General features: G+C 35.8%; 1 protein-coding gene across 2 annotated transcripts; it reads left to right on the top strand.

Annotated features, from left to right (window-relative positions):
• Positions 1-4,191: 4,191 nt before the first annotated feature.
• On the top strand, positions 4,192-16,302 carry LOC121974754. 2 transcript variants are annotated; one of them, XM_042525963.1, is made up of 14 exons: positions 4,193-4,702; positions 4,785-4,955; positions 5,062-5,597; positions 11,521-11,723; positions 11,843-12,040; positions 12,171-12,242; positions 12,540-12,635; positions 13,292-13,371; positions 13,504-13,579; positions 13,863-14,073; positions 14,237-14,433; positions 14,744-14,843; positions 15,167-15,256; positions 15,391-16,302. In XM_042525963.1, the coding sequence occupies exons 3-14, from the start codon at positions 5,072-5,074 to the stop codon at positions 16,122-16,124; spliced, it is 2,583 nt and encodes an 860-aa protein (XP_042381897.1). In that variant the 5' UTR covers positions 4,193-4,702; positions 4,785-4,955; positions 5,062-5,071; the 3' UTR covers positions 16,125-16,302. The 2 variants fall into 2 exon arrangements, with proteins under 2 accessions (XP_042381898.1, XP_042381897.1); XM_042525964.1 differs by having other exon boundaries at positions 4,192-4,702; positions 4,785-5,597.
• The last annotated feature ends 167 nt before the right edge of the window (positions 16,303-16,469 follow it).

The raw sequence follows: 16,469 nt of genomic DNA, 5'->3' as shown, positions 1-16,469 counted from the left end.
CACTAAGTCTGGAAATATCCTGATCTTATGCATCTCTACCAAAATGTGTACCATATGACAAATTGATCAAATCATCGGTCTAGGTACACAGATCAGATATGGTATAAAATAAATCAGTGTCCTCAACATAATAAGGCATGGTATGTCATTACCTTAAGGTTATATATAATCAAAGAAACATGAATGCAACAGCAGGAAATAAATACAGCATGCTCAGGTAATAGATAATGATATACCGATGCAACAGTGAACATAAATATTACTATTTGTTAAAAATTACTAAGCATATCAATATGACATATCAAAATAGATAAGTCAAGGTACCCGCCTCCAATAAGAGGATCCAATCTAGTCCAAATCCGACGTCGAGATGCTCGTCTCGCGTCAAAGTCCTGTGTCACCAATATATATACAATTTTATTTAGCTACAACTCAAATGAATAGCTAAATAAAAATCCTCAAAAATAATTTAGGGAAAACCCCTAAACCATAATCCTCAACCTACCTAAATTAAATCCAACGGTTAATTAGGGTTAGTTACCTAATCTCCAATTAACACATTAGATTAATAATCCAAACCTAAAATAAAGCCAACAGTTGACTAGGGTTATTTGCCTTAACCCTAATCATCTCATTAGATTAATCTAAACAAATAAATCTAAGCACAATCTACTACTAAATGATCAAATTACACCATAATCTACCACAAAGATCCATTATCCACAACATGTAACTAAATCCCTACACCTTACCTCGACTCACAGCCGATAAGGTTGCTGGTTGGAGTGCTGCCGGCAAGGAAACACTACTGGAATCTACCTCTCTGCCCTGATCACTTGCTGTCCACCAACCGGATACCCTAGTACACAGAACCTCACCTCCTGGAATTCTTCCCTTCTGTTCGGTTCAAGGTGGAACCAAAAAATAGAGATCACTAATCCAAAACAACACGTAGCAATCATACCCTAATAGCTCATTGATGGAAACAACCAGGGATGCTTACCGTGTGTGAAATGGAAGCTAGAACACAAGACAGTAGATCCAAGCCGGCAATGAAGAGGAAAGGTCGAGGCTAGGGCTAGGATCCCCTTCTAGATCGAAGATCTGCTCACACGAAGCAATGATCCGAATGCAAGGCACCGGCGACGGACCTAGGGCACGGGAAGATTGGCTAAATCGGGCAACGGTGGCTTGGTGTCGCACGAGAGGGGCGGCGTCAGTAGATGTCGGGCGGTGCTCGAGTGTCGGCGAGGAGAAGACGTCGGCGACGCGCGGCTCGGAATGGATGAGGAGGAAGAATCGGGAGAAATGCTCAGTGAGGAAAGGGGAGGAGACGAAGATGTAAACCCTCGGCCACGACTTTGTACGCGAGGGGAGGAGAAACCGTCGCATGCAGTTTGGGGAGAAACGGTAAGGATCGGCGGGAGAGGAGAAGAAGGGAATTGCCGTAGGTAGGCGTCGGGTGAGAGCTCGGGCACGCGGGGGAAGGAAAAGAAAAAAGAAAAATAAAAGGAAAATAAAAAGGAAAAAATCAAGCATTTCCTCGCTTAAATGGAGTAGCCTAAACAGGTTTTCCCGTGGCTCAATTTTTATCCCCGTAATTGAAGTCATATGGTCTCCGAAAAATTCCGGAAAAATTCCTAAAAATTCCGGAAAAGTCTCTTATGATGATTCACTCATTTTCGATATTTTACAATTTTTCTCCAAATCCATCAATTTGGATGGATTCCTAATTTTCCTTCAGCAACTACTGACAAAATTTATAGTTTACTGTCTAAAAAATAATTTTTACGAATAATGACCAGATCAATACTGACAACTCAAATCTCAAGTATAGCTAAGCTTCTCGTTGAAAAATAAATAAAATAAAAGGATTCGTTTACGTAAACCGCCACAAAAAGACGAAAAGAAAAAAAATATATCGCAAGTTTATTTGGCAAGCTTCCGCATGTAAAGTTATGGAATGACCAAGAATTACAAGGCCAACAATATCTATGGGCTTGTCTTAATTGCCATAAGTTACGTGGGCCTCTTATATATGCTTCGTCTGCATATAAATAAATAAATATATCAAACACGAAAGGAGGTTTCTTAATTTACAGACATACATAGATAACAATGACGATGCACCTGTTAATTAAGTACTCTTAAACGATTCGATTCTAGTGTTTTTCACGGATACCGACGACGAATAATGCTAATGTCTCTCTTAAACTATTGTTTGATTCCAGATTTTTAGGTGTTCTTTGTTTCTTTGTTTGTTTCTTTGCATCCTTTTGTTAACCAATGTCCTTTATACTGGAACATAAAAAAAAAAAAAAAAAAAAAGTTCAAAGTATATGTGACTGGCAGGGTGAATTGTGCAGGCGGAGTGAACATTTAGTCTTTTCTTTGTTAATAAATGTATCATCTTCAATCAATCAGGCAATCATTCACCGGCAGATCAATTACTGAAACAGCTTAGCACTATCTACCTATTTGTTCCTTGTGAATTAATTTGTTGGCGTGTGTGCCCAAGCATGCACATTGAGATTAATCATCAGAAATTCGGAGAAGAGAAGGTGTTGATAAGGATCACAATTTCCTCCCATGGATTGTTTCCATTGAATTATTTTTTTTTTTAGAATAATAATGTTGGGATGAATTAATTTTAATATTTTATTATTTTTTCCTATAATATTTAATTTGTTAATTTTTATTTTAATCTTTTTTTCTTACGAATTTGATAAATACCAATAATAATATATAGGATATTTAAGTAGGAGAAGGACGATGAAAGTTAAATACTACGTTACGTGAATGAAAAATAATAAATGAGGAGGTAGGATTGTAAATGAACCAAGTTTTCGTTAACAAGTTTAGTGTACGACTTAGTAAGAGTTTACTTATGTTCGTTTAATATATACAAAATAAACAAGCTTGACACATATATATTCAGCTTGTTAACGTTCGTAAACAATATTTATGAACAATGTTCATGGATAACATTCATGAACAATGAAACTCTTATCAATATGTTAAATAAATAATAAAATAAAATAAATAAATAAGTTTGAATTATCAAACTCAATAATCAATCAAATAATTAAAAATTTAAATAATCAAATAAGCTTAATTGAGAGCTCGATAATATCTAAATGAACCAAGCTCAAACCAAGCTTCAAACAAGCTCAAGCTCGTAAAAAATAAACTAAGATAAGCTTGAGCAATTATTTCAAAAACTTAGTTCATTTTAAACTCGGCTTGATTATATTATCAAACAAGCTTAAACATCCTAAATCTCAACTAGACTCGTCTCATTTACGGCCAGTCCTATGAGGCGGTAGATGAAGCATATCAAGAGGTCCGATCCATTATCATTCATTAAGAGTGTTAATCAGTTGGAACACTATTAAGATAGGGAGGTGACATCTTCAATAAAATAAAATAAGAATGAAAGTGTAACGGCAAAGTGCTTCCCAATTGAATCAATTTTTAATTAATTTTCTCCCGGAAAGATAATCCTGAAACATACTTTAGAAAACAAAAAAAAAAAATATATTATGCGGGTTTGAGATCCATCTAATTTAGCATGAATTCATATTTTATATTATTATTATTATTATTATTTTTCTTCTTTCTCGTCGTCATGTTATTTGTGTGCAGTCAAAGTGCTCAGTCGATTCCTTGGCACGGCTGGAGTTCACGGGACGGGGGGACAATCCATTGCCTCGACGGCCTTTTTTATCCGAGTTGTTTTCGCCTAAAATGCTAACACGGGGTCGGTCGACAGAGACGTTCAAACAAACGAGTGCGTGGTGTGTCGCTATCCTTTAATTTATTTTACTGCCGTAGCTCTGCTACTGCCGTTCATCCTGTCCCTTTCGGACGCAATGCAGTGCCTATCACGATGCCTACTCATCCAGTGCAAACAGATTCAATTGATTAGAATCTGGGCCTCTTAGAATAGACTTTTCTCTAATTTTTAAGAATATTATTATTAAGAATGTCTGAATAATATCAGTCAAATAATTATATTCTTTTCCATCTATTTTTATATTTAATATTTTAAAAATATATTTCTATATTAATGATTAACTATATTTTGAAGACGACATTTATTAATTAAATTCTTCATTTTCTAGCTGGCCATTCTAACCATTCGTTTAGATTTACCGTTATTTTTAACCCCTAAATCGGATCACGGATGGATGGACGAAGAGGCGAGCGATAAAATCCGTCGTCTTCTTTCACGATCGATCGGTATCCTTTTTGTTTACTCGAGTAGAGGCCGAAAGGGCCTGCGGTGGACACATTTACCGCGGTCACAGGTAGACGGCATCGGCATGTGCGGTGGATGAGGAATACGAGGCGATCGAGCGCGTATACTGATCCCTGCTCAACTGATCGGCTTCGTGACACGATGACCATCCCGTGATCCTTCCTCTGATCGCGATTCTTCTTCTTTTCGCCGCCGCCGCCTAACAATTCCGGCAACCAGAAAGAAAAGGGAAGGGAGGGGAAAAAGTTAGGTCCTATGTTCAATTTGCTCACGGGACCAGTTCTTGTTCGCCTCTCTATTTCCTCTTTGGTGGACATAAATATCCACATTGCCGCTCTCAGCATCAGTTTCCTTGCTTGGAATTCTGCGTATCGGCCAAAGTTTGGAGCTTTATCCTTCTTTGCCCTCGTACTTCACTTTCTCCTCCATAATTGGAACCAGGTCTCTTTTCATTCAAAAGGATTCTAGATTTGTTTTTTATCTTTTCAACAAAAATAGTATTAATAATCTCCCTTTCTCTCAGTATTACTGTGCGTCTACTTGAATAATTCACACTGCTTCCTTGACCTGTTTGTCCTATAAAACCACCGCAAGGTGAAGTGACTTGTTGAGCATGATATTTTATATCACTCAGCTGCACTTGCTCCGCTGGCACTTGTTGAGGAGGAGTGTTTAACAAAAAGGAAGGAGTTGTGTAAGTTAGACTTGCTACTTAGTTACCTCGGTTTCTTTCTTTTCCAGTTCAATTCAATTGTCATGTGATTCTTATCTTCATCAATTTGATCCGCTTTGTTCATCAGAAGAAAAATTATGGGCTTGCTTTCTATCTTTGGTTTCTTTCTTTTGATGTCCTCGGTCTTCACCCACGGAAAGGAATGCACCAATATTCCTACACAATTATCTTCTCACACAGTTCGTGCTCAACTTGCAACGTCTACCAATGAAACATGGAAAGCAGAGATGCTCTCTTACTATCACTTAAATCCTACTGATGAGTCAGCATGGATGGATTTGCTACCAAGAAAGCTATTGAACAAGGATACCCCCATTGAGGAGTTTAACTGGCTGATGTTGTATCGGAACATGAAAGGCTTTGGCAGGTTTCATGTGCATCAGAAAGGAGCAAATTTCCTTAGTGAAGTATCTCTCCATGACGTCCGCCTTGACCAGAATACCATGTTTGGACGAGCACAACAGACTAATCTGGAGTACTTGTTGCTTCTTGATGTTGATCGGCTAGTTTGGAGCTTCAGGAAGCAAGCTAATATGTCAACTCCTGGCCAACCTTATGGAGGATGGGAAGCTCCAAATGTAGAACTTAGAGGGCATTTCGTGGGTACGTGTTTGGAGTTAATAAGTTCACCATTTTTTCCATTACTACTGTTGTGAATTTTGCTGTCTTGTTTTATTTATTGGTACTATGAACTTGTTTTCTCATTAACTTATTCCTTGCTGCTTGCAAAAAAAATCCATATATTACTTCTGGATCAACATTACCATATATTCTCTTCTCTTCAGATTGGAGCATATGAAGGAAAAACAGAGATTGTTATTTATGAAAAAACTACGACTTCTTGTCTTTTTTTCCTTGGTATTTCCTTATTTGCACATAGGGTATACTCTTAAATTTCCTCATGGAAATTCAATTTGTTTCTCTTCATTTGCCATAGGAATTATCACACTTTATCCCAAGTGCAAATGATATATGAATTCATCTTCATACAAAAGTTAGGAAAACATTTTGTTTTTATTCCACTTATTCTTTTCTTCTGTTCCTTTAATATTTTCATACATGGTCCTCAAAGTATACTTTGTTAATAGCTCTATATCTGCTAAGTCTTTGTTATAATTTTACAATTTATTTCTAATTGTTTTTTTCACTAGATTAAGAAGTCAAGGTGAAAGATTAGCTTGGATTTGTCCCAATATATATGAATATATATCTTCTTTTTCCTTTCAAATTGAAGACAATTTGATCTTCTTATCTGCTTTTCTAGTCTATACTTTCTTTTTGAACTTTTTCCATGAAGATATTTCCGTTGATCTTTTGTTACAAGAAAAAGGTGGCTATAAAGAAGGAGCAATGTCTTGGCAGACTACTATCACTTTGTGGAAAATTTAATAGTAAAAGAAAATAGATGAAATTTTTTTCTATATATTCATGTTTGGAGATAATTACAAATATATATATACAAGTACAATAATTAAAATCTATTCTAAATACAGAAAAGAAAAATTCTATCCTAAATGACTCTCTCAATCTCTAATAAATGAAATTGTTTTTATATAAATTTAGATCACTGAAGAAATAAAAAAAAATAATGATAAATTATTATAATAAAATCTCTCCTTTAATACTCGCCTAAAGTTGGAGCGTGAATATAAAAAATTGTCAGCTTGCCAACAAGTTGACGAAATGTTGCTTCATCTAACGCTTTGTTGAATATGTCTCCAATCCAATTTGCTGATGATATGTAGACTGTTTTAATTTCTCCTTTGTTGATTCTTTCTCTAACAATATAACAATCAATTTAAATGTTTTGTTCTCTTATGAAAGGCACGATTGATAATAATATGTATGGCTGCCTAGTTAACACAATACGGTCACTGGTTGAGGATGATCAACATACAAATCTCGTAACACATGTATCAGCCCAATTATCTCACAAGTGATTGAGGTCAATCTATATTTTGCCTCGGCTGATAACCTTGACATAGTAGTTTGCTTCTTGCTTTTCCAAAAATGAGGGTCTTTCCAAGAAAAACACAATAACCAATCACATATCGTAGTGTAGTAATATCGCTGGCCCATTCCGCTTCACAAAATCCTATTAAATTTAAATTATTTTTTTCAAAAGTGAAAAGTAGACCTTGTCCAGGTGAACCCTTTAAGTATCCGAGTAAAGCAATGAGTAGTATCAAGATGAGGTCGTCTAGTCTCTTGTATTAATTGACTAAGAGTGTTGATTGAAAATGAGATTCTCGGACCTATGATGGTCAAGTAAATTAATTTTCCTACTAGACATTGATAATGTGTTGGATCTTTGAGTAAGTCGCCATCAAAATAAGTGAGTTTCAAAAATTGTTCCATGGGAAACTTAGCCAGTTTAGCACCAAGTAATCCTGTTTCTTGAAGAATATCAAGGGTATGCTTGCGTTGATTGATAATAATTCCAAGAAAATACTTTATTTATCGAAGATATTTTAGCTTGAAGCAACTAGCAAGGCTGCGGTAAAGTTGTTGCTTTGTGACCTAAAGGTCACGGGTTCGAATCCTGGAAACAGCCTCTTACAAAAGGTAAAGTAAGGTTGCGTACAATGGACCCTTTCTCAGGTCCCCGCATGGGTGGAGCTTCATGCACCAGGCTGTCCTTTTTTTTTAAGCAACTAACAAGAAAACTTTTCAAGTTATTGATAGACTTTTGATAATTTCCTGTAATAATAATATCATCAACATATAATAAGATGGCCATAAAAGAATCTCCACACACTTTTATAAAAATTGAATAATCTGTAGAAAGCCAAACTTGTTGATGGTGGAGAGAAGTTTATGAAACCATGACTATGAAGCTTGTTTTAATTCATATATAGACTTGTGGAGTTGATACACAAGTGACTCCCTTATCGATGAAAACCGGGTGAAGGATGCATGTAGACTTCTTTTGTAAGGTCTCCATGTGAGAATGCATTTTGAACACCCATTTGATGAAGCCCCCAACCACGAATAGAAGCAATAGCAAGAATATATAAGAGATTGACATGTTTTGCAACCGGAGTAAATGTTTCATCGTTATCAATACCCTCTTGTTGTGTGAAGCCTTTGGCAACTAGATGAGCTTTATATCGTTCAATAGCTCCATTAGAATTATACTTGATCTTGAACCCTCATTACATCTAATAGGGTGATGGTTAGAAGAAAGGGGAATAAGAGACCAAGTCTTGTTTGCCTCGAATGCATCATAGGGTCCTTGCAAGTCTATATATTACTCATATGTCTCTGATTTCACCAATTTAGAAATATTATGGACAAAAATATAATGAGCATGAGAAAGGTTAGAATATGACACATACCTTGATATGAGATGGTGAGTGCTTGATTTACTGGAAGAGACGCATTTGTAATATGGTTAATCTGGTAATCTCAAAGGTGAGTTGGTATGCAACTTTATCGGGCATATATTCAGAGAATGGTCTTTGACTCTATTGGAGGATCAAACTGCTGGTGAAGACTAATTGATCAATTAGTTGAGTCTAGATTTGAGAATTTGCAAAGTCAGATGAAGAGTCTAATGATGTATCTATATTAATGTCAATAGGTTTTGCTAAGTTAGGATACTAATTTCATCATCATTGGATATGGTTGAGTATGGAAAAAATAGAATATAACATCTCGAGAAGTGATCATTTTTCTTTCAATCAAATCATATAGAAGATATTTCCTTTTGACCTGATGGATACCCAAAGAAGATGCAACAATGCACTCGAACATCAAATTATCCCCCTAAATTTTAAGGGAATCATTACTTAGAATCTAATGACTCGTGCTACATTTAAAAGATGACAATGTTTGTGTTCAACTGCCCCATTTTGTCAAGGAGTAAAAATGCAAGATTGATGAAAGATGGTGTCGTTATCATTGAAAAAATTTTGCAAAGAAAGAAATTCATGTCCATTATAGACCGTATGGTTTTAATTGAGCATTCATATTGTGTGTTTACCCAAACAAAGAAATTTTTAATTATGGATTGAGTTTCAGATTTGTGTTGCATAAGATGAGTCCAAGTACAACGAGAATAATCATCAACAATGGTTAAGAAATAACGAGCACCAGAGTAAGAATAAATTTTATGAGGTCCACGAATATCATAATTCAAAAGGTTTATGAGTATAAATATTGCTAGTGGAAAAAGGTAAAAGATCAGGCCGGTGCACGAATCTAATATCTTAATGTATTAATTCAAAAGGTTTATGAGTATAAATATTGCTAGTGGAAAAAGGTAAAAGGGCAATCCAGTACACGAAGCTCCCACCAATGCAAGATTCTAGGGAAGGGTCAAACCACATTGAGCATATTGTACGTAGTGCGAGATGTTGTTCCCGTAAACCAATGACCACAAGGTCACATGACAACAATTTTACCATTGCTAGTGGAAAAAGTAAACAAGATTATTTTAATATCACAATCATTTTTTGAATCAAAATAAATTTTTGAGATAGTTTTGAATTGTAATTGAAGTTAGTTAATGGAAGGATGTCCAAAACGCTAATGCCATAGGTTGGATATACAATGAATAACATTGGACACTTGGTTTTGGATTCCTAATGAGATAGTACAAACTATTACTTTATTTGTCCAATCAATCGTCTTCTTCATAGTTAAATGTTGCACCACACAAAAATGGTAAAACATCACATTACCACCTAAGGCTTGTGTAAGTTTGCTAATGGAAAACAAATTCAATTTAAAATTCAAAATATGGTGCATATCATCAAGAATTAATTTTAGCATGACCTCCGTTTGGTAGTTGTACAGTAGTATGTTTTGAGACAGGTTTATTTTCAATAGGTGGATTTTTTTAGGTATGTGATCGGTAGCACCACTATTTAACATCCACATGTTATTTGTAAAAATCGAATTTATACCTACCGAGTTAAGAGATTTTTATTACCAGTTTTCATTTGAAGAAGAGACATGATCTGATCATACTCCTTTGTTGTTAATTGTTTGGTCTCTTCTATTTTCACATTGAAAATAATTGAAGAATTCGCGAGCTTCTTACCCTGTGGTTTGACATCCTTTCCATGATATCTATGTCCAGGAGGAAATTCATGAATATAGAAGCAACTATCAATATTATGTCCATCCATATCACAGTGAGTGCATTTGAAGGACTTTTTGTTGGTTGATCTATTTGAGTTACCAATTGACTTCTTTGACATTTTTAACTCAATTGAATTGATAACATGAAGTCCATCGTATCTTGATTCACATCTACCTCAATCTATCTTTCGTGTTGTAAGACGAGGGCATGAACTTTTTCAGTGTTTGGTAAGGGATTCATCATGAGTATAGAATCACGGATCATAGAAAATGAATTATTCAATCCCATGAGGAATTGTATAACTCGTCTTCTTCTGTTTCAACAAGTCCTTTGAGACCCCCACAAGTGCAAGTGATTAGGTCATGATAAGAAGCAAGTTCCTCCCAAAGCACCTTCATCTTACAGTTATAGATTGGCATAGATTGATATCTTTGTCGAAGTTCTGCAATTGCATGTCAGATTTCAAAAACTCAAGTGTGTTCCCTTGCGAAAACCTATCATATAGATCACTCCATACTTTGGCTGTAGATTTTGTATAGATAATACTACCCGCAATATAGAATCAACAGAATTAAAGATCCGTAAAAGTATCATATGATTGCAACACTCCCATATTGGAAACTTATCGTTGGCGGTTGATGGTGGTTCAATTGTCCTATTAATAAAGCCAATTTTGTTCTTGGCACTTTGAGTTATCCACATCGCATGGCTCCATTGTCCATAATTATTTCCGTTGAGTCATTTAGATATCAGTGCCAAATCAGGATGATCATAATGATGCAAGATTTGAGGATATGAGTCGTTGCTCTTTAAACTTTCTTCTCCCATTGTTGCAGTAATGTGCAATTTTCAGGATCTTTCAATGTGTTGATACCATGAAAATTTTAATGGTAAAAGAAAGTGAATGAAATTATTTTTGTATATTCATCTTTGGAGATAATTACAATTAGGATATAGAGTAGGCAAAGGGAATAAAATTTTCTCGCTAACTTTATTTGATGAACAAACAATCTATTTATAGGCTAATACATAACTTAAAAAAATTTAATCACTATCCCATTAACTCCTCAATTATAACCCATCCACTAATCACTAACTCCTCATCCACTAATCGATAACTCTATAATACAAACATTAACCCAACTTCTTATCCACTAATCACTAACTCCATAATACAAACATTAACATCTACTGGCCCTAAATCATGGAACTCACTAACTCCGTGACCAAGTCAACATCCACATTTATATATTAAATTTTATCAACAAGGAGGGGTGAGAAAGGATATTACTCAATCAAGTTAAATGCTAGTTATATTTACATATACATGGAGTCAACCAAGTATCTCTTGGAATTTCCTTCTTTTATTTTAATTCTTAATACTTGGATATTTTTTTTAATGTTCTTGTGACATATCCTAACTGTAGAACATTGCAGGTCATTACATGAGTGCATCAGCTCAGATGTGGGCTAGTACCCATAATCAGACTCTTTACCAGAGAATGTCATTAGTTGTTGATGCACTTTATGATTGCCAGAAAAAGATAGGCACAGGATATCTTTCTGCTTTTCCTTCTGAATTTTTTGACCGTTTTGAAGCTATCATGAGTGTTTGGGCTCCTTATTATACCATTCATAAGGTAATCTAATGAGTCTTTCTCACATGATTAATGCAAGAAAGTTTCTTCAAGAAGAATTGCATATTGGTTTGTCTTTCTTGTGTTTTGGACTTTTAGATGATATGTTGATTTAAATGCAGATCATGGCTGGTCTTCTAGACCAATACATATTAGCTGGTAATGTCAAAGCATTGCAGATGGTTGTGAGGATGGCTGATTACTTTGGGAACCGTGTCAAGAATGTTATCGTCAAGTATAGCATAGAAAGACATTGGGTTTCACTTAATGAAGAAACTGGTGGGATGAATGACGTCCTGTATAGACTCTACAGTGTTACGGTAACCTGTCATTTTAGCTGTTTATCTAGCTTCTAAATTGTTTGCAATAATGTTGGTTTATGGATATCTAATGTCTCTGAATATTTGTTGTCACTACTAAATCAAAATTTCTTATTTGGAATGAATGTAGAAAGATCCAAAGCATTTGGTATTAGCCCATCTATTTGACAAACCGTGCTTTCTCGGTCTGCTTGCAGTGCAGGTAATCATTCTGCATCAAAGTCATTCACCTGTTTCAATTAGATTGTGCATCTGCTTTTCTGATGATTGAATGTAACCCATTTAGGATGGAAAAAATAAAGTTCTATTGGGATATTTTGCACCCACTGTGGTGTCTTGTGACGAGATACATAACCTTCAAAATCTGTTTTTGTGGAGTGCAATTAGTGGTTTACTTTGTTGTTGTTATGTCCATTGTACTCTACAGGAAGTCTTCACCAGTCATCACCCTAGTAATTTGCAATGCCGTTCCTGAAATATTGCATTATTCTGTTTGCAGGCTGACAGCATTTCTGATTTTCATTCAAATACACATATTCCAATTGTAATAGGAGCACAAATGCGATATGAGATTACAGGTGATTCGCTTTACAAGGTAAATTTAGGTTTTTTAAGTCTAAACATGCAATTAACTAGTTGCTTAGATTATTAGAATGGGTTTTTTTTGTAATTTCTTGTCAACATTATCAACCTACTAGTTGGATCAGCCGTGCTCACTTTTCAACGGGCCTGGTCTGAAGGGACAGTATGTAGCTTTGTATATGTTTTATTGTTTATTGCTTCTGTTCCCTTTATATTGCTAATTGATGGGTTTAGGAGTTTGAAATGACATATCAACATAACTGTTGGACATGAGTTAGAAATCAAATTGCTCAAACATTACAAAAAATAGAGATAAAGGTCTCTAGAGATAAATCAAGAACTATTTCCCGGTCTTTGTAAACCTGGACTTGGCCAAATGCACCTCAATATCTTTACCACAGTGATGTGTGGTTTGTTCTTTGGAAAAGACCAGCAACTAAGTAGTGAATTCATCAACAAAATAAGTCATCATTAGTTAAGGTCCTGCTTCAATTCTGAATGTTAACATTTGAATTGGTAGTTGGCTTTTTCTAATACAAATAGATCTAGAATTTAGGTTATATATTCTCTACACAAAGATACATGATCATCAAGTTCTCCTAGGTTGCAAACTGGTTGCTGCCATATAAAACTCCTTTTCTCAATTACAATAGTGACTTCATCTTTCAGGATATCAGTGCGTTCTTTATGGATATTGTGAATTCTTCCCACAGCTATGCAACAGGAGGAACTTCGGTCAGTGAATTCTGGTATTATATCTAGCAACAAGTTCAGTTTCTGGCATAAGTTACAAAGCTTGTTTTTGTTTAACTCTGTGAATGGTGAATCTCATGATATTCTATGGATATTGATTGATGGATTGCTTTCATTTAAATATCTAGGTGTAACCCAAAGCGTCTTGCAGACAGGCTAGGCACAGAAAATGAAGAATCTTGCACTACTTATAACATGCTTAAGGTGAAGCAAACCTTGCTTTTCTTGGTGTCAAAGTTGTTCAGATTTCTGATTTTATAGTTCATAGTTCAATCACAAACACTGGGAGTTCTTTCTCAAATTTGGCGCTGAGAAAAGATATAGTTCTGAAAACATACATTTGGATGATTAATGCTCATTCTTCATAATATCATTTAACAAAATATTTTAGTTTTATCTTCTTTTCTTTGACTCGAGCTGTATGGAGTAAGCCTTATTATTTCCTTTTAGGTTCTCTTTAAGAGTTTACCGGGTGCATCTCTTACAGGTATCTCGCAACTTATTTCGATGGACAAAGGAGATGGCATATGCTGATTATTATGAGAGAGCACTGACGAATGGTGTGTTAAGCATTCAAAGAGGAACAGATCCAGGGGTGATGATTTACATGCTTCCTCAAGGCCCTGGAAAATCAAAGGCAATGAGTTATCATGGTTGGGGCACAAAGTTTGATTCATTTTGGTGTTGTTATGGAACTGGTAGTGAACATTCTATCTCAATCTATGCAGCATTTTTTATTCTTTTACTTTGCAACAACTGATTATCTTATTTTCAAAAGTTTACTGCAGGCAGACTACTCTTTGATTTAAAATTGTCTTGAAGATCATAAGATGATGACTTTTGATGTTTTTCTTTATGCAGGAATTGAATCATTTTCAAAACTTGGAGATTCTATTTATTTTGAGGGTAAAGGAACTATACCAAGCCTTTATATTATACAGTACATATCTAGTTCTTTTAGTTGGAGAGCTGCTGGAATTCAACTGAGCCAGAAGACAAAACGAGTATACTCCTTTGATCCTTATCTGCAGGTCTCAATTACAACCTTGGCTAATGAGGTACTGTGAGAGCAACCTTTTATCTGTTTCATGAATGATTTTGACTATTCAAAATTTTGATAATTGCAGAGTTCTCTCACATGGCACTCCCATTCTTGGCAGTTATCCATCATCTAAATTAGTTTGTAATATACCAACTAATTTGATGTATGCTAACGTTGAAAATTAATCTAAGTAAATTGGTAATATCAATATTGTCTAAATAGGACCCACTACTATCAGAAAAGAATGAAAATCCTCCTCTTCATGTTTGTGCTCGGAGTGCATCATAAAGCCATCCATCAATAATTGTTTTGTGTCACATATGCAGTCAAGTCTGACTTCAACGTTGAACTTGAGGATACCATCTTGGACATCCTTATCTGGTGCAAAAGTGCTTCTAAATGATGAAAATCTAAAGCTAACTCCTGGTATGATGTATTCCATTTATTTGTCAGACTTAGACAGTTGGTCGATATTTCTGTTTGGTTATGAATTTATGCCAATCACCAAGCATCTGTATGGTATTAAAGCCATCAGTCATGCTCCTATATGATGCAATTCGATTTATTGATCTGGTTAGATGGTTAATGAATATTTTTCCAAGGTATTGTTATCACTCCTCTTTGCTCGTCTCCTTGCAGTTGTCACATTCTAACATACATCTATGCCAGCTTTTTGTTTTACCTATTGTAAGATCCTAGAAAAATTAAATATTTTTGGTGTTGAAGCTAATATTAGTGTATTTTCTCAGAAAAATTCCTGTCTGTCACAAGGAACTGGACTTCAAATGACAATTTGACCCTTGTGTTGCCTCTCATATTAAGGACGGAATCCATCAAAGGTCGGAAGTGTGTTAGATCATTTCCTTCAATCATTCTTATTTAATCCTTCCTTGCAACTTAATGTTAAAACCAGAATCAAAGCAATTGAATCCTTAAGTCATTTGATTTAACACTTGGTTTATAACCCTGGCAGATGACCGGCCCGAGTATGCTTCCCTGCAGGCAATTCTTTTTGGTCCATACCTTCTTGCAGGCCTGACAACCGGTGACTGGAACATAAAGACCGGAAATTCTAGCTCCATCTCGGATTGGATAACTGCGATTCCAGCTACGTATAATTCACAACTTGTATCCCTTGTGCAGGAGTCCAACAGCAAGGCCTTCGTCTTCTCGAACTCCAATGGTTCCTTGACAATGGAGGAGTGGCCTGCTGAAGGAACCAACTCTGCCATACATGCAACATTCAGATCTCCAAAAGGCTGCAATGTCATACCCTGCAAGAAGACTGACCAGAGCTCGGTGATGCTAGAACCATTTGATCTTCCAGGGATGGTAGTGGTACATCAAGGCCCTAACAATGACCTTGCACTTTCAACAACAACTAGCCCAGAGAGTGTATTCAATATCGTCCAAGCATTGGATGGGAAACAAGATAGAGTGTCCTTGGAGTCCAGCAATCAGCAAGGGTGCTTTTTATCTCCCAGAATCAGTAACACGGCCGGAAGCACAGTTCGGTTGGCATGTGTGTCTGATTCAGAGCCAGACAAGTTGTTCAGGCAGGCGGCAAGCTTCACTCCGATCACAGGGTTGAGGGAATACAATCCGATTAGCTTCATGGCAAAGGGAGTTAGGAGGAACTTCGTGTTGGAGCCTTTGCTGAGCCTGAAAGATGAGACGTATAGTGTCTATTTTGACATTGTAACTTGAGATTCAACCTCTGTTTTAGCTAAATAAAGCTTAGCAGAGCCGCTCCAGCTCATGCAAATCTGTGTTATTTGTGCCTTAAAAGCCACTTCCTAACAGCTTATGTTTGGGGTCCTGAGAGGTGACTGTGGACAATTGTTTCGCCAAAAAATATAAAATAAAAAGTTTTTTTTTTGTTGAAGACAATTTGGTCACTGATGTAGGTGCCTGTTTGTTCGGGAATAAGTTTTATCTTCGTTGTTGGCGATAGTTTTTTAGCTCATGTATGATCAACTGCGATGGTTTTTGATGTGGGATGCTTAATTGGATCAATGGTAGGAAAAACAAATCTACATGGATTGGCATTAG

This window comes from Zingiber officinale, chromosome 4B (assembly GCF_018446385.1).
Source record: "Zingiber officinale cultivar Zhangliang chromosome 4B, Zo_v1.1, whole genome shotgun sequence".
Taxonomy (NCBI): Eukaryota; Viridiplantae; Streptophyta; class Magnoliopsida; order Zingiberales; family Zingiberaceae; genus Zingiber; species Zingiber officinale.
The sequence above is the reverse complement of the archived record's forward strand: the minus strand, read 5'-3'. Positions and strand labels throughout refer to the sequence as shown.